The sequence below is a fragment of the Artemia franciscana genome, chromosome 19 (genome assembly GCF_032884065.1).
Source record: "Artemia franciscana chromosome 19, ASM3288406v1, whole genome shotgun sequence".
Lineage (NCBI taxonomy): Eukaryota > Metazoa > Arthropoda > Branchiopoda > Anostraca > Artemiidae > Artemia > Artemia franciscana.
This window is the reverse complement of record NC_088881.1, coordinates 5,068,561-5,088,327: the sequence shown is the minus strand read 5'-3', so window position 1 is coordinate 5,088,327 and position 19,767 is coordinate 5,068,561. Positions and strand designations below refer to the sequence as shown.

Here is a 19,767-nt window from a genome sequence, read left to right as displayed (position 1 = left end):
TTTTGTGGGCACTGGGGAATAGTCAACATCTATAAATTTAAGAGACTTCGCCTTTCCAATCAGTTAATTTAATAATACAATATTTGGTAAGTGTAGGTTAAGATTACTTCAGTAAACAAAACACTATAATAAGAAAAGAATATTAGTGTTATAAAGCGTATTTAATGCTCAAACACTTTTTGCGTGTTATTCCCACACATAAGGCTCAAATGTCCAAAATGATAAGTTTATATCCCCTTCCCCTCTATTCTAAGGACTAGGAAGTTGTCACGATTTTACGGTCTTAGTGACATTCACCTTTCCAAGAAACTCCTATACCAACACGCTTTTGGTAATTGTTCGGTAAGAGTCCTTCAGTAAATAAGTACTTATAATAGCAAAGAAGATTACTATTGTATCCCATATTTTAAAAATATAACAATTTTTGTATCTTATTACTGCAGATAAAGCCCAAGTTTCCAAAATTAGAATGAGGCAATCCTACCTCGCAGGAGTCATTTGACATTTACCATTTAAGTGACATTTACCTTTCCAATCAACTGCTATAACAATACAATTCTTAGTAATTCTTAGGACAAACTGCGGTGCAGTTTGTCCATTAAGAGGAACAACAAAATTACTTTCTCATTATATTTCTCATGTATTGCTTTCCAGATATACCATTCGCTAGTGTAACTAGCTTTGGGCAACATCTGGCCCAAATAGGATCTGGGGCACAATTGTTACGATAACGACTATTATAGTTCCAATGATAGCTCTAAGGAGAGTATAGTCTGAGAATCTTGGCTCATAACTACCCAAATAACGCTTAATTTGGTAATATTTAGACACATGATATATATTAAACGGTAAAAGAAAATATACCATTGGATTTTCTATTAAACCCTACTACCAAATATAATGATCATTATCGTCGTAGATGCACCTCCCTCTGTTGTATGGTTGTCCCCACCCTAAGCTGTATTCTGTTTCCCTACCAAACTTTACTAAAGTTGTTGTGGTAATTATTTTTTGCTTCGCATCAATAGTTCACTCACAATGCAAAATTATTATCAAACAGTTCGTGGTAACGAACTGTAGTAAGGAGCGACCTGGCTAAATAGGAACCGAAACTCTAAAAAGCGGAATTTCGATACCAATAGCTACATCAAAAGAATCGCATTGTAATGCTGATTTTAATTATATAAGTTTTTTATGAAGCTTAGTCTTACCTATCAAAATTTACGAGGCTGAGAAAATCGGTCTTATTTTAGAAAATAAGGGAAACCCCCCCCTAAAAGTCATAGAATGTTAACAAAAATTGCACCATCAGATTTAACGTATCCGAGAACCCTGTTGTTGAAGTTTCATGCTCCTATCTACAAAAATGTGGAATTTTGTGTTTTTTGCCAGATGACGGATCACTGATGCGTATTTATTTTTATTTTTTTTTTTCTTTTTCCCAGGGGTGATCGTAGTGACCCAGAGGTCCTAGAATTTTTCAAGAGAGCTCATTCTAACGAAAATTGAAAGTTCCAATGGCTTTTTTAAGCAACAAAAAAAATTGAAGGGCACCTAGGCCCCTCCCACGCAAAATTGTTTCCCAAAGTCACCGAATCAAAATTTTGAGATAGCCATTCTGTTCAGCTTAGTCGAAAACTTAATAAATACGGCTTTAGAGACAACTTAATCCCCCACAGTCCCGGGGGAGGGGCTGTAAGTCACAAACTTTGACCATTGTTTACACATAGTAATGGTTATATAGTAAATGTACACACTTTTTCAGAGGGACTTTTTTGTGCTGGGGGGGTCGTGGGGCAGGGGTTACATGGGAGCATATTACCATGGAGGAATTTATCATGAGGGAAGAGATTTCCATGAAGGGGGCGCAGGATTTTCTAGCATTATTAAAAAAAATAATAGAAAATAAATAGAACTTTTTTTTACCTGGAAGTAATGAGCAGCATTAAAACTTAAAACGAACAAAAGATATTATGTAGATTAGGGGGTTCTCTTCTCCACAATACCTTGCTCTTTACGCTAAATTATTCTTAATAAACTCAATTATTTATTCTACGGCCTTTGTGATTCAGGGGTTATTCTTAAATATTTGGGCGAAGAGCTTTAGTGTGAAGAGCAAGGTATCGACGAGGGGGCAAACCCCCTCATATACGTAATAAGAATACACACATATAGAAGTTCGTTACGTAAGCTAATTTGTAAGGTACGTATGTTTATTATTAACAAAAAGTATGTACAAAAAATAAACAAAAATCTAGTTGCATCTTTGAGTAATTAAAAACTGGAGGGCCTCTAGGCCTCCTCCTCTACCCCTTTTTCGTATCAAAATCTTCCCATCAAAAGTATGAGAAAGCCATTTAGTAAAAAAAAAATAATAATATGGAAATTTCGTTTTAACTATTCATGAGCGGTTAGCCAAAATTAAGACTTGCATTAATTCAAAAAAGTTCAGAAATTAAATAAAAAAGTAAGTTTTTTTTAACTGCAAGTAAGGAGCAGCATTAAAACTTAAAACGAATAATAATTATCCGTATATGAAAGGGGCTGTTCCCTCTGCAACGCCTCGTTCTTTACGCTAAAGTTTTTTTTATTGTTTTAAAAAGTAGTGTTGTGACAAAGAGTCAAACTTCAGTGTAAAGAGCGTGGCGTTACCGAGGGGACAACCCCTTTCATATACGGAATAATTTCTGATCGTTTTAAGTTTTAATGTCGTTTCTTGCTTGCAATTAAAAAAACTTATTTTTTATTTAATAACCGGAATTAATTCGAATTATGTGCGACACAATTCGGTATTTGAATCATAGATAGTTAGATTGTAACTTTCGATGCCGGAGATTTTTACGGTTTTTTACCCAGGCTTAATTTCAGCTCAGTTAAACCTGTCTTAGCCTTTCCCTCAATAATGTTATCTATTTGGGTTTGATACTGTCCAATTTGTAAACATAATATTTTCAATATGATTCAGCAACATAAGAGTCATAATCTAGGAATGTAACCAGACATTAGAAGGTAAATGGAGGAGAAGGAGGAGCCTAGGAGGAATGTAGAAAGAGGAGTCTAAGAACGTATCCAGCCATTAGACAGACATTAGAGGGATGGCGAAGGAGAAGGAGGAGTCTGAGAGAAACGTTGAAAGAGGAGGCTTGGAACCTATCCAGACATTAGAAGGGTGGTGGAGGAGAAGGAGGAGTCTAGGAGGAATGTAGAAGTAGGTGTCTAGGAACGTATCTAAATATTAGAGGGAAGATGGAGGAGAAGGAAGAGCCTAGGAGGAATGTAGAAAGAGGAGTCTGGGAGCGTATCCAGACATTAGTAGGGTGGTGGAAGAGAAGAAGCAGCCTAGGAAGAATGTAGAAATGGGAGTCTAGGAACGTACCCAGACATTAGAGGGGAGATGAGGAAAAGGAGAAGCCTATGAAGAATGTAGAAATAGGAGTCTAGGAACGTATCCAAATATTAGAGGGAAGATGGAAGAGAAGGAAGAGCCTAGGAGGAATGTAAAAAGAGGAATAAAGGAACGTATCTAGACATTAGAGAGCAGATGGAGGAGAAGGATGAGCATAGGAGGAATATAGAAATAGGAGTCTAGGAACATATCCAAATATTAGAGGGAAGATGGAGGAGAAGGAAGAGCCTAGGAGGAATGTAGAAAGAGGAGTCTGGTAACGTATCCAGACATTAGTAGGGTGGTGGAAGAGAAGAAGCAGCCTAAGAAGAATGTAGAAAGAGGAGTCTGAGAACGTATCCAGACATTAGTAGGGTGGTGGAAGAGAAGAAGCAGCCTAAGAAGAATGTAGAAAGAGGAGTCTGGAAACGCATCCAGACATTAGTAGGGTGGTGGAAGAGAAGAAGGAGCCTAAGAAGAATGTAGAAATAGGTTTCTAGGAACGTATCCAAATATTAGAGGGAAGATGGAAGAGAAGGAGGAGCCTATGAGGAATGTAAAAAGAGAAATAAAGGAACGTATCTAGACATTAGAGGGCAGATGGAGGAGAAGGATGAGCATAGGAGGAATATAGAAATAGGAATCTACGAACGTATCCAGATGTTAGAAGAGTGGTGGAGGAGGAGTAAACCCAGTCACGATTTAACAGCAAGCTTTCGATATTTTACCGAAATATCACCCTTAATTCTTATCGATATACCCTTATTACATTATTTTCATAGATGGTTTCAATTTAAATCTAGTTTTATCTTTCTGAAATGTATGACTTTTTCAGTTAGGCTTATAACCATCCAAACATACATTCTAAAAACTTTTGGAACTGAAGATGAATGGGAAAATATCACCATGAAATACTATAGAATTTGTTTTGAATCGTCTTTTTTCTTCGGAGATGGAGGAAAAGGAGAAGCCTATGAAAAATGTAGAAATAGAAGTCTAGGAACGTATCCAAATATTAGAGGGAAGATGGAGGAGAAGGAGGAGCCTATGAGGAATGTAAAAAGAGGAATAAAGGAAACGTATCTAGACATTGGAGGGCAGACAGAGGAGAAGGATGAGCATAGGAGGAATATAGAAAGAGGAGTCTAAGAACGTATCCAAATATTAGAGAGAAGATGGAGGAGAAGGAAGAGCCTAGGAGGAATGTAGAAAGAAGAGTCTGGAAACATATCCAGACATTAGTAGGGTGGTGGAAGAGAAGAAGCAGCCTAGGAAGAATGTAGAAATAGGAGTCTAGGAACGTACCCAGACATTAGAGGGGAGATGGAGGAAAACGAGAAGCCTATAAAGAATGTAGAAATAGGAGTCTAGGAACGTATCCAAATATTAGAGGGAAGATGGAGGAGAAGGAAGAGCCTAGGAGGAATGTAGAAAGAGGAGTCTGGGAACGTATCCAGACATTAGTAGGGTGGTGGAAGAGAAGAAGCAGCCTAGGAAGACTGTAGAAATAGGAGTCTAGGAACGTACCCAGACATTAGAGGGGAGATGGAGGAAAAGGAGAAGCCTATGAAGAATGTAGAAATAGGAGTCTAGGAACGTATCCAAATATTAGAGGGAATATGGAGGAGAAGGAGGAGCCTATGAGGAATGTAAAAAGAGAAATAAAGGAACGTATCTAGATATTAGAGGGCAGATGGAAGAGAAGGATGAGCATAGGAGGAATATAGAAATAGGAATCTAGGAACATATCCAGATATTAGAAGAGTGGTGGAGGAGGAGTGAACCCAGTCACGATTTAACAACAAGCTTTCGATATTTTACCGAAATATCACCCTTAATTCTTATCGATATACCCTTATTACATTATTTTCATAGATGGTTTCAATTTAAATCTAGTTTTATCTTTCTGAAATGTATGACTTTTTCAGTTAGGCCTATAACCATCCAAACATACATTCTAAAAACTTTTGGAACTGAAGATGAATGGGAAAATATCATCATGAAATACTATAGAATTTGTTTTGAATCGTATTTTTTCTTCTTTTTTTCTACGACAGGAGCATTGTCTAGTTTTAATTCAATCATTATGATGAATCACTGGTAGATCGCACACTGTATTAGTGAAGTTTATTCAATTTACTTGTATGTTTAAGAAACTATGTATGAAGATTGGTTCACGCTTTGATTCACAGCAATTTAGTTTGGGGTGGGGAGGATAAAATATTTTCAAACTCTAGGAGGCGGGGGGGGGGGGTAATCTCCAGGATATCATCTTCAACAAGTTTATAGCTCTAACTCAGCTCCTAAGAAACAAAATACTCATGTCATTGGATCATTCGCTCCATATGTATTTGTTCGGTGAGCGATAAAGTGGAGAACTTTTCTTCCAATATGATGTAAACTTTTTTTTAATTAAAAGTTTTTATTTATTTTTGCATACTTTTGATTATTTTCAAATTGTTCAAGAGCTTAAGAAAAATGCAAATTAAAAATCCACAAAAAATGCAATCAGTTAAAAGGAAAAATGAGTCTCAGCTATCGAATGAAAGCTGAATTGTGACCTATTACTGAGACACTGTTGGACTTCCGAAATGTTGAAATATGCTGGGCTACAAGTAAAGAACACACCCAAACTTTCAAAGGGAAGTACAAACCTAAAGCTGGTTAAAATTATTGGATACAGCCAGGATATTCTCGTAGTGGCTTAATCAGCACACATGAAGTTCTTCCGTCAACTTCTGACGACTGATTTCCCTCTAACAAGGGTTTTGAGGCAAATTGTATAGATGAGACGACGGGGAGCTTGAAAATGACAAAAAAGAAACAAGAAAAACTAGTAAAAGAGTCCTTGAAAGTAATTTATTGCGATGGTGTGAGATTGTGAAAGCAGGATCAAATTCTCCGGCAGACACAATTCAAATATAGAAGTTAATTAATTCTAATTGAAAATTTAATTGTGTGATTAGTCAGTGTCCTTATTATGTTCATATTAAGGTTACTTTCAAATCATTCAATTGAAAATTTTTGTGGTTGTGTACTCTTTATCTAGCCATGTACAGGGCTAGCTAGAATTGATAAGCGGTGAAGCTATCACCTTCTGATGGCTTTCTCCTTCTGAACGGGACATGGATATTTTCTATCAATGTGAACCTAGGAGACTCCAAAAAAGGGACCAATAAAGGGGTTAATTGTGGGAACTGTAACACTGTAAAAATGGAATCATGGATTCCATTCAGGACTTCCAAAAATGGAAGTCCCTGGGAGATACTACTCAGAAATAAAATTTTATGAAATTTAATTGAAAATTTAGTCTTGTGATTAATCCATGTACTCATTGTCTAGTCGAAGAGAGTTAGCTCTCAAAAATGTTCTAGAAGCCAGATAAAGCTTAAGCTAGCCAATTCGATGGATGTTTGTATTCTCGCCACGGCTGCCACCTGGTGACAAATAAAATCACAGGATTATAGTGATTTTCATTCATAATCTTGTGATGTATGTCCAAATTTAGTGATTTTTATTTAGGCAATATAAAAATCACTAGAAATCGTGACAAATCACTAGGAGTAGCAACCTTGATTCTTGTAAAGGCTGAATCTGAGCATGCTGAAGTCTCTAGTCACCCTTTGTTGGCTTACACCTTCTGAGTAGGATTCTGGGACATTCTACGTAAATTTATGTCTGGAAAACTCCACAAAGGAGGAAGAATAGTCAGCAAAAAGCTTTCCAAAAGTGATCTATTTTAGAAACTCTGATATGAGACTTCAAAAAATAAATCCACAAAACGGTCCTCAAAGGGGGTCAACTGTAAAAGCTACGACACTGTAAAATAGAGTCGAAGTCTTTAGCAGATGCAATTCAGCAATCAATTTTAAACAATTAAAAATGAAATACAATGATTAGTCTGTACGCATTCTAATGTCCTGTAAGGCTCCCAATTCCATCTATTCGTTTACTCTATGCTTTATCCTTTAGCCTATTTTTTTACTTTCTCCTATGTCTTTACTTTTACTTTATCTTTTGATTTTTTCTTTCAGTTTTGAGGAATGGATTTGAAAGAATGGGTGTAAGAGTGGTAAGTATTTCTTATCAAATCCTAGACTTTTTATGCATCTTGAATATTACGAATATCGATTGAAGTTTTCAGGAACCAATCTAACCAAGTTTGCTTTAGAAGTATTTAAAGTCTTGGTATCAAAAATGCCGATTGACTATTGGTTATGACGTTGAAAGAAGGTCTTAAATGTCCCATCGCATAAAAAACTTCCACAGATCGGTCCTTGGACCAAAAGAACCTCAGAATTGTGTGTGTGTGTGTGTGTGTGTGTGTTTGTAAGGGCGGAAGTTCAATATTCTTTCATGCCTGAGATTGAAATTTACGTCCTTAGCTTATTGGGCCAAAAAGACCGTATTACATTAAAAAATTTGCTGAGCCAGCTGGCATTCCCAAAATGGCAGTCTGCTCAAAGATTATCTCTTCAACTTCTTGGAAGAAGGCAGCCATTTGCAATATAAAATTGAAAAATATGGATTGTCCAAACAGAGGGCCGAAAATGGGGCAAAACATTTGTTTTAATGGCTATACAGCTACATAAGTCCAAAGCTTGAAAATTTCAGGAATCATTTCCTGAGCCAATATCGTGGAATATCTCCAAGAAAGGATAGAAGACTGCTTTGGGGGGTGGACCTGAAAATAGTAAGGGTTTTTTCTTCTCTGATTGGTTTTAAACGTTTATTTGCCACCTTTAACCTAAAAAAATTTAAGTTGAGGTCATACCCTCTCCCCCCCAAAAAAACACTCTTTTGTCTGACTCGAAATTTAAATGATTAAATAGTTGGATCAAGGGGAATTAAAGAAAGAAACATCTTAAATTGATGAATAAAAAAACCTTTCAACAACAGATTTTTGATACCTTGTGAAAGTTAGGTACCGAAATTAACTTAACAGGCTTAATTGGAAGGAAGAAGGAACGTAAATCTATTGCCCATTATTTAATGTAATTAGATTTATTGTTTAAGAGCGAAATTCCTCCAAAGAGTAGAAATATTATCCATTGGGGTTTGGAATTTCTATTCTGACGAGAGAGTATGCATTTTTTTTTAATGTAAGTAAGTAACTAAACCGCATGGAAGATATTGCCAGCAGTTAAGAAAATCTTATTTAAAGATGACGATTATCATATGTAGTTTGGTAGGTTTAGTAAGGACCTACCCTTTCCTAATCCTAATTTAAATTTTTCTGCCTTATTTGTTAATTCAGCTTCTAATTGTGTCACTATAGGTAAACTGGGATTTAATATTGGTAACATTCATGACAAATGCATTACGCCTACTTCAACATTTTGAGCTCCAGATTTTATGATCATATTAGAAAAATCGATTCATTTTAATATAATTTGGTGTGTAACACATCTAAGAACACGGTTAATATCTTGACAAAATCAAAATAATCGTGATAATGGTAAAAACATACTAACCACGTGACTTTCTTCTGTTTTATTAAATCTTTTAAATAAAACCATTATTAAAAGCTTTATTTCGTTTTGTTATAATGGTTCCCCTACCAGCTGCAAAAGATGTAAAATTCTTATCAAACATATTTTTTGCTTTAAAGGAATCAACAGATCAAACTGCGGTTCGACTATAGTCATTTGAAAATCCTAATAGGTTTCTAACTGTAGTAGTTATGCCTGCATAATCAATACTTTCAATAAATTTTCCATTGATAATATATTCAGCATTTCTGAACAAATTAAATCCATTACTTGTTACTATTAGCACTTTGTTCATATTTCAAGTATTTCTCTTTCTTGGAATTTAATGCTACTACAACGCTATCATGTACACACGCCTTCTTGGAATATTGCATCTTCACGTTTTAAAATAAAATGTAGATGTTTACCCTTCTGATACAGAAATAATACTGAAGCAAATCTAGAAAGTAACGCATAATTACGTCACCCTCACATGTAAATATTGGACCATGATAAATTTCCTTTAGCAACAGTGACTTCCCAGCTTGGCGAATGGACTATAACATTCCTTATTAGAAAAAAAAAATCCTGATTCGGTGGGCCCTCGTAAGTTCTTTAAGTAACAGACACTTACATCTCTTAGAAAACATTCCCTATGATGTATTCACACCTCCACCTTAAAGAAGTTTAATAAAACACATCGGGGTTGGGATTTGAAGGGGTTAATGTCCTGTTAAAGTGCCTGTGGTCTCACTAATATAGTCGGTCTTAATTCTTTTATTTTAGTATTTCTGCTGATGACGGTCACTGTACCAAATATGTGACCAAAATATCCAGTATCTTTTGTAAATTATCACTTTCTAATACAACGATTTATAGTTCTTCAAACTTTTGTTTATCTCCTATCCACCACATGGGGATCCACTGAGTGGCACGGGAGAGGTCTCTACTTGGCAAGAGACTCTTCGTCTTACTCCCTACTCGATATAAAAAAGGGGAAATGATTTCGTCAGCTTAGAAACAATTTCTGGGACCACACTGGACAATCATGATAAAATATAAAATCGTGAAGAAAGAAAGAAAATGAGGACAGCAAACAGTCTGTGAAAAAATTAAAAATCATGCAAACATTTTGGCCAAGACTTCTGATTGCCCGTCCTAAGTGCAGAACAAAACAGATAAAAATACAAAAAAACCAAACCTCGAAACAAAATAAAAACTAAATAGGATGAAACTTTCTGAGTAACGGTTAAGAGTTACACTTTCACCGTTCACTGCTACTGAGAAAGCATCGTCCGATTTTAGTTTTGTCTTTTTTTAAGCTTTGGTTTTATATATTTTTATCAGTTTTATTTTGCACATAGGACGGTCAAGCGGAGGTCTTCACCGAAACATTCGGATAATGTTTAAATTTTTTCACTGGCTGCCTATTGTCCTCGTTTTCTTCCTTTCTTCGCGATTTTATGATTTTTCCTATTAGCTCTAGTCTGAGGTTTCATACCTGCAGAATATATCTTGATCAGGTGAATCAGCTTGTCAGGTACGCCGTTTTCCCTCGTGGTGGCCTATAGGCTGCAGATCAATATAATGGCCTATATAATGCTGCAGATCAATATAATGGCCTAAAGCGGCATTATTATATGCTTCATTTTCTGCTTATCAAATAACAATATTTAATTATTTGCAGCGGCTTCTGTTTGTTTTTAGTTTTACTCTGCTTGTATTAGGTTTTAGCATTGGTGACTAGTTTAACTCGGCGTTTTTAAGTTATTATTTTTTACTTGAATCATAAGTAGAACAAATGATTTGCCATAATAAATGTCACAAAGTATTAAACTAAAGAAAAATATGAGTTCCCCATATGTTTTTACTCCTAAAAAATTTAGAAGACTTTCATTTTCCTTTTCTATTTCAGGGTGTGATCAAGAATGTGTGAATGAGCAGCTCCGCTGAAGTCACTTTTTTTCTAACTTGTAGAAGATCATAGTTCTAGAACAATGTTTGTGGAGTACTTTTCTCGAATTCTTTAAAATTATTTAGTTTATATTATTACTTTAGTGTACGGTATGTCTATTGTTTCTTTAATAAAAGCCTGGCTTCTCTCACGTGCATTTATAGTTTATGTGTCTCGTGATTGTACCTATCTTCTAATTCTAGAAATTTGGTGTGCAGTTTTTTTTTTAGGGAGGGGCTTTGGGTTTTGACCCCCCCCCCTTTAATTTTGATCTGACTCTTGGAAGCGTAACAAATATGCATAATTATAAACAGACTTGTGATGCTTTTTTAAATTTTATTTTGTAAAATAGCCAGAAAAAACACCCCCCCTCTCGAAAATCTTGGATATACTCTTGGCAGAATCAAAATTCTGGCTCAATGAACGGATAAATTTGAGTCCAATGAATTTAATTAGTGAAAAATATTGTTCTTTTGTGCATGTTATGGCTGTGGACTTGTCACAAAATAGCCTCCTGAAGAGCAAATATATACCTTAAGTTAAAGGTTATCCCCCAGAGGGGTATGATAAACTTGTAAGAGCAGTAATGGGTTAAATCCCAGTAATGAGTTGAATTATATGGTGATGCAGAACACCATCGTAGAAGAATCCTCTATAGGAGGACAAAGGTGACAGGGCGTAAGATTCATGTCTGTGGACAACGGCCTCTGCAAAGGGCTGCCTCGACCCTTTCAGGGTACTTGCACGACTGGGGATCTTGCAGTCAACTTTTCCCACTTAAAGAGTGGTGCCCTCGAGGACATTATAGCCTAGTAAACAACACATCATTCGCACGGAATTCTAGCTATTGGATATTTCTTTTGGGCTTTGTCTGTTTTGATGGGCGTTTTCGGGCTGAAAACTTCTTCCTAGTTAATTTATCTACTATCGGCTTCCTTCCCGTAGTAGCATAATATTTGTAGGCATGAATATATAATGAGTTGGAGGCAATAGGCTTAGGACTGTCTGTCTAGGATTTCAACTCTTGTTGATAAAAGAGCATCGCCAAGTGCTGAAAACCATGTTTTGATCAAGTTGGGCCCAGGATCACGCAAAGCCTCCAACCAAATTGAAGGACACAGGGACTTCATGCTGTCCGATTCTAAGCCGGTTTAAGCGCTTCGTTGTAAATTTAAGAAAATATCTTGGTCCCCGTCCTGCATTAGTATCTGGGATCATTGCTTTTCCTGATGCCAAAATAATTTCAATGATTTAAAGAACATGAAAATTCGAACTTGGAAAGTTACGACATTAAAAAATAGCTATTGTTTCGACATTTTGACTGAAGAATTCAGACGGTTTGAACTAGACTTACTAGGAGTTTCCAAAAAGTATATCCCCGAAGTAGGAAACATGAAATTAGGTGACATAGAGTTTGTTCACTCAAGCAGGAAGGATAGAGTACATAGGCAGGGAATAGGGTTCATAATAAATAAGGAAGCTGCTAAGGCTTGTTTTGCCTTGAAAGGTACTAGTACTAGAACACTAATTACTCATTTCACGACTAAAAAGTTCAGGGTATCAGTTATAGTAGTATATGCCCCTCTTGAACCAACTGACGGAGAAAAGAGTGACTCAGATGAATTTTACTTACAGTTACAGGAGGAAATAGACAGAGCACCAGGTAGAAATATGGTGTTTTTACTAGGATATTTTAACGCCCAGGTTGGTTGAAATAGGAATAGATGGTATCCTAGCCTAAGTAAATTTGGTAGGAAAAGGAAACAGTAATGGAAACAGACTTTTACAATTTTGTAGGTGTAACAACCTAGTTATAACCAATACGGTGTTTGGTCATAAAATGGCCCATAACTTGACATGGTATTCACGTGATGGTAAGACAACAAACCTTATTGATTATGTTATTTTTTAAACCAAAGACTAGCAGGCTTAATACAAGATACTAGGGTATATAGGAGTGTTGTTATTGATTTTAAAAGTAAAGATCACCATCTAGTAGTGTCTAAGGTTGATTTAAAGCTGAAATCTCAGAAGGGTTACTACCTCCTGGGAAGTTATGATGCTGGTAGACTCCAAGATGAAAATTTCAGAGACGCTTTCCAGGAACAGTTAAATACTAAGTTTGAGAGTTTAAAACTTCACAATCTGGAAGATATATGGAATAATTTTGGAAAATAATTTGTGAAGTTTCTGATGGTGTCTTAGAGACGAAAGTTAAGACTATAGCTAGGAATACTAGTGGAAAAGCTTTATGTTTAATAGAGAGTAGAAGGGGCTTTTACAAGAATTATCTGAGTGATAGATCTTATAAAACAAAATGGATAAAATTGCTGAGGATCTGGAAGATGCAGCTAGACGGCATATTATTAAAATATTATAGTGGTATGTTAATAAATTGAGAGGGAGTAGTCAATACGAACTGGGTCTAGTTCAAGCTAGGAGTGGGGTCACAACTAGTGATAATGAAAGAGTTAAAGAGAGATGGGCAGAATTTTTTGAGAATGTGCTAAACCGAGATACAGTTGCAGGCAAAGATAAAAATGAAAATGAAAAAGTTTGTGATACCTTTGATTTGAAGAAAGATTTGTTTTGTGAGGAAGAACTAGCAACAGTACTAAAAGGATTACACAATAATATTGATCCGGATGCTGATAGTGTGATAAATGAGTTTCTTAAATATGGTGGCTCTGAGGTTAGAAATAAGCTACTTAAGATGATGAATATAATTTTTTTAAATGGGGAAGTACTTAAACCTTAATAACACAACTGTATAAGAAAGATGAAAACCATGAGTGTCGTAATTATCGAGGCATTAGTCTGATCTCTGTAGGACGTAAATCGCGTAATAAGGTGGTACTTTTAAGACTGGTAGATGCTGCAGACAAAGTTTTAAGAGAAGAACATTGTGGTTTTAGAAAAGGTAGAGGATGTGTCGACCAAGTTTTCACTCGTAGGTTAATAATTGCGAAGTGGCTTCGTTGTCAAACACCTTTGGTCCTCAGTTTTATAGATTATGAGCAAGCTTTCGATTCTGTTAATAGAACAGCTTTAGCAAAGGTCTTATCGTCATATGGTATACCACACGTTTCAGGAAGAAGGAATCAATATACAACATGTTTCATGAACAAAAAAACATCAGTTTGTAACTAGTTTCAAAGAGGAAAGAAATTAACGTAGAACAAGTGTCACAAAGAGAAAAAATAAACAATATGCAACATGTGTCACGAGGGAAAAATCAACATGAAACAACTTTTATGAAAACAAAATAGAAATACAACAAGTTTAGCTAGAAACATTATCCCACAGCAATGCGGTGTTTTCAGCCATTTGTGGCGCAAAACAACAATTAAGCCAAGAGAAGGCCAGAAAGCTATTTTGTGAAAATTCTCAGATAGTTAATTATTGAAAATCTATATGCATATTGAGCTGCGATTCTTAGAGCCAATAATACCACACAGTAGCGAATCCATTTTTAAAATGTGCAGAAAGTCCTAAAAAATAAACAGCTAACACAGGCGTTTATTTTAGCCAAAAAAACTATCCCACAGCAAAATAGTTTTTCAAAAATTTTGTGGTGCAAAAAACCAATACTAGCCAAAAGAAGGCTAAAATGCTATTGTGTGAAAATTCTGGGATAGTTAATTTAGAATTATCAAAAAATTTATACACCTATTTACTCGCGAATTTCAGAGGCAGTGATGCCGTACGGGGGCACATTCGTTTTTAAAGTTGTAGGGAGCCCTACAAAAAACGGCTAATAAATACATTTATTTTAGCCAAAAAGACTGTCCCACAGCACACATGCGTCCGTGATCTCTCTTCTTCCAACAAAATGGAAAATTCATTATTTTTGCTTATAGGAGCTTTGTAAAACATGAACTAAAGCGTTAATAAGACTTTGTCTCTAATAACCCCCTCCTCCCCTCTAGAGGGTCTTCGGTAAGGGTGGCTAACCAAATATTCTCACTTTAGGGTAAATTATTCGTAGCTTTGGTTCAAAGAAACTTAACATTTTAATTAAAAGCTCTGAGAAATAACCGAATAAGAAATGTTTCTCTATATTTTTGCAAACGCGTCTAATAGAGCAATAGGAACGATACATTTTCATTAAGATGTCTCAGAAGGACATCTTAATATAGCTTAAATTTTCCTCTAATATCAGTCCACTTTCTGGAAATTGATGCTATGGTTCCCACCTTTTTTTGATTCATGGCACTTTTTGCTTATATTTCAACCTCTCTCAGGTTATTTAATGTTTTGTTTTTCCTTTTTTTAGTTTTGAATGCTTTTCTGTGTTTTAGTAATGCTCTGTAAATTTGTTTTAATGGTCAAACTGGTTAGCACTCAATTCCACTGAGGGGAAATCCCTTTCGAGTCCTAAATTGGACAACAATCATTAGTTAATTAATTCTTTAACCAGCCAGCCAGAGCAGTGGCGTCGGGGTGGGCCTCTTACGATTTTTAACCAGCCAGAGCCACGGATGTAAACTGCACTGCTGGGTGTCCTTGAGGAGTGGCATCTCTCGAAGAAACTATAGCCTAGTAAGTGACAAAGTATTGCAACAAATTCTGATTACTGGATAATTTTTCTAGAATTTTTTGGTTTCAGTGGATCGCTTTGTATTGTTTCAGGAAGGAGAGAGGATACGTAGACCAAATTTAAACTGTTAGGTTATTTTTTGAAAAATGTATGAAAACCCTCTATTCTTCAGCTTTATTGATAATGAAGTGGCATTTGATATAGCCGATAGAAAAGGTCTATTGAAAGTTCTATCCTTCTATGATCTACCAGAAAAATTATTTAAAATGACTAGTGGTATATTAGAGAAAAATATTACTGGTATTAATGTAAGAAGTGAGGTTACTAGGTAGTCTGGTGTTGAATAAGGAGTTAAAGTGCAAGTTTCCTTCAAATCCCTACTTGTGACATCTTCCCACCCAATCCAGGGACGACCTGCTTTTCTTCTAGCCCCAGATGGATGGCCAAAAAGGACGGTCTATAGAAAGTTACTATCTTTCGTCCTTAAAATGTGTCTTGACTATCTCATCCTATTTTGTAGTCAGCCCTGGAAAGTGGGATAAAATCAAACTTTTCGTGCAGCTTTTAGATTGACATATGATTCATCAAATAACACCTAACACTATCCGTAAACAAGTCATCTAAAAAACATTTGACAAGTCTTCCCCCACCTTTCTTAGTGCTCTCTTTTTATAACCATGCTTGACCACTGTCATTACCATCACTTGTCATTTCCACCTACCGTCACTAATTGTTCACTTTATAGAACCTTACTTGACTACTGTCTGCCGTCACTTGTCATTACCATCTACCGTCACTAATTGCTCACTTTATAGAATCTTACTTGACTACTGTCTACCGTCACTAATTGCTCACTTTATATAACTAAACTTGACCACTGTCTACTGTCACTTGTCATTCTCATCTACAGTCACTAATTGCTCACTTTATATAGCCTTACTTGACTACTGTCTACCATAACTTGTTAATACCGTCTACCGTCACTAATTGCTTACTTTACAGAACTATACTTGACCACTGTCTACTGTCACTTGTCATTACCATCTACAGTCACTAATTGCTCATTTTATATAACCTTACTTGACTACTGTCTACCGTCACTCGTCATTACCGTCTACTGCCACTAAGTGCTCTCTTTATAGAACCATAGTTGACGGTTGTAATTACTGTCACTTGCTCATTAGACTACATGGGGTCAAAAAAATTATTGAAGTAGGGGGATAAGGTAAACCTATAATATCATACATAGAGGTAAAGTATTGACAGCAAGTTTGTTCATGAAAATTGATAGATTTGTCCGAGTTTAAGTACAAATTTTGATTGATTTCATTTTTGTTTCTTCTCGGAGAGGGGGGTATTCTTTTCCTTTCTAACTGTCTCAGATTTAGCCCTGAGATTGGTTTAAAGGGTCTCTTCAAGAGCTATTTCTGCCAACCCCCCGAATGGTCTCATCGATACCCCTCCAAAAGGTTTCAACCTATATTCACCTATGCTTGAAATATGCAGCTTCATTTTATAAACTCAGGAAAAAAGGCATGACAAAATCCATACAAAACAAACATAAGATGCCCATAAAAACATAAAAAATTAGACACTTTGAAATGTTTTGAGCTTATTTAAATATTAGCGTTTGTAATTTCTTCTACCGTATTGGCAATATTTTTTATACCAGAAGTGATATTCACAATGATCTAATTTTAGCAATGTCTTAGGACTTGGCATTAATCTATTCTGGCACAGTTTCTATAGACGTCAATAAGATTTTATGAGTCTTTTTATTCCTTTTCATTCTACAAGACTTCAATTTGTTCAGCTGTTACTTTTCAAATTCCTAGCTAAACAGTTCGTGGCATTGAAGTGTAAGTAAGGAGCGACGTGGAGCAAAAGCAACTGAAATTCTAAAAACTGGGATTTTGATATTAAAAGATGGATGAAAAGAATTGGCTTATTATGTCGACTTGAAATGTATATATATATATATATATATATATATATATATATATATATATATATATATATATATATATATATATATATATATATATATATATATATATATATATATATATATATATATATATATATATATATATATATATATATATATATATATATATATATATATATATAAATATATATATATATATATATATATATATATATATATATATATATATATATATATATATATATATATATATATATATATTTATATATATATATATATATATATATATATATATATATATATATATATATATATATATATATATATATATATATATATATATATATATATATATATATATATATATATATATATATATATATATATATATATATAATGAAGAAAGAAATCACCAATGCAGCAGCGAAAACACATAAAAAAAAAAGAAAGACAGAAGGAGAAAACGAAGACTGTTTTCCTACATTAGTAATTAATATAGATCAGTACTTGAATGGGGCCTTAACCCTACTCATCCATACAATCACATAGGTCAAACAGCATAGCCATACACAATCAACCATAAAGAATAATCCATGGACAGGCAGTCGTGTCGTAAGTAAGTATAAGTCGTAATTTACCAAATATAAAAAACAGTAAAAAAAGACAAATATTTCAGAGGCAACAACCCAACAAAGGGCTCATCAGGAGAATATATATATATATATATATATATATATATATATATATATATATATATATATATATATATATATATATATATATATATATATATATATATATATATATATATATATATATGTTATTATATATATTTGTGGCATTATTTTTCACGGCATTATTTATGCCGTGAAATTGTAAAATTGTGAAACGTAAAACGATCAGAAAAAAAGCAGGAAAAAGTTTTTTTCAAAATGAAAATAAGGAGCGACTGTAAAACTTAAAACGAAAAGAGACTATTCATTATGTAAAAGGGGCTGCCCCCTCCTCAATACCTCGCTCTTTACGCTAGAGTTTTGTAGTTTAAAAAGTAGAGTTGAGACAGAGTCAACTTTAGTGCAAAGAGCAAGGGGTTGAGGAGGAGCAAACCCCTTCTTACACGTAATAATCTATGTTCATTTTAAGTTTTAACATTGTTCCTCACTTTCAGTTAAAAAATTGCCTTTTTTATTTAAATCGCCTCAGAAATACTTTTCAAAATTTGGATAACTACACATAACGACCTTTTGGTCGTTTTACAAATAGTTGCTGAGTCTTCAGTGGCACAGTGGATAGTGGGACAGTGGTACAGTGGCACAGATAGTGGCACAGTGGATATGATCTCAGCTTGGTAAAATGGAGTTAAAACTCAGTGTAGCGACACTGTGCCAACACTGTAACGGCTCAGTGTAGCAACACTGTAACGGCGAGGGTAAGGACCCTAGAAGCTAGGGACCCTTGTTAATTCATTAAATTCACAAATAATAGCTGTATCGATTTTTTTTCTTTAAAAAAATCCCTTTTGATAAGATTGCTTTTTTTTATCAATGATTTGCTACAAAATACTCTCTAAAGGTAAGTTCGTTCACTTTGACAACTTAATGATTTCTAATCAGTAATTGGCCGCCTAACTTCTAAAAAAACTTTCTGAAACCAATGTAAAACTTTTTTTACTATATAAAATATTTGATTAAGACTCGTATATTTTGGGTAAAATCCTATGTTTTTTAGGTTTTTAAGGTAAATCCTTTGTAATATTCATAAAAACTTTCGTACAATCTCTAACACATTTTAAAACATAAACAACGCTAAAATTTTTGCTGCTAATATATCTAAATAATTCATTTTTACATAATTATATAAAACTCTTAACCTGGTTTTGCCAATTACTTTTCTTCTAAAAAATAAATTTATTTTGTGTTCATATGAAATTTCATAAGAAGTTCAAAACTTTTTAAAATAGGAGTGGCATTGAACCTCATGCTTTTTTCTTTTGCAAAAAAAAATATTCAATTTATGAAAATACATATCAATTTCGAAAATGGAGACTGGAACATGGAACAAAAAGATAGAGCATGAAACAATTTTGAAGATGAAATACAACAAATGCAACACATATATTTTATTTGTTCTTAAGGATTTGGGACGAAAAGTTAAACTTTAGCTTGAAGAGCAAAGTATCGAGGAGGGCATAACCCCCTTACACACGTAATAGTTTCTGTTTATTTTAAGTTGTGATGCTGTTCCTTATTTTCAGTTGAATAAAACTTATTGTTTTTATTTAATATCTATTTGTTTTAAGTTGTGATGCTTCTCCTTATTTTTACTTGAATAAAAATTGTTCTTTTTATTTAATTTCTGTTTGTTTTAAGTTATGATGCTGTCCCTTATTTTCAGTTGAGTAAAATTTGTTGTTTTAATTCAATTTACGTTTGTGATGATGTTCCTTATTTTCAATTGAATAAAACTTGT

The 19,767-nt window shown here is 34.4% G+C and overlaps 1 protein-coding gene and 1 long non-coding RNA gene across 2 annotated transcripts in view; both read left to right on the top strand.

Annotated features, from left to right (window-relative positions):
- Positions 1–10,959, top strand: part of LOC136039191 (uncharacterized) — a 44,463-nt gene extending 33,504 nt beyond the window's left edge. Inside the window, exons 3-4 of the long non-coding RNA XR_010620391.1 lie at positions 7,420–7,457; positions 10,772–10,959. This is a non-coding gene — a long non-coding RNA (uncharacterized LOC136039191). The remainder of the gene's footprint in view (positions 1–7,419; positions 7,458–10,771) is intronic.
- Positions 10,960–12,070: 1,111 nt separating this feature from the next.
- On the top strand, positions 12,071–12,523 carry LOC136039643 (uncharacterized). The gene has a single exon (XM_065723542.1). It carries the CDS (start codon positions 12,071–12,073, stop codon positions 12,521–12,523), a length of 453 nt encoding a protein of 150 aa, XP_065579614.1.
- Positions 12,524–19,767: the final 7,244 nt, after the last annotated feature.

Bases quoted from the DNA above. Each gene is read 5' to 3' on its own strand.
- LOC136039643 (XM_065723542.1), top strand. From the start codon at position 12,071: ATGAAAATTCGAACTTGGAAAGTTACGACATTAAAAAATAGCTATTGT.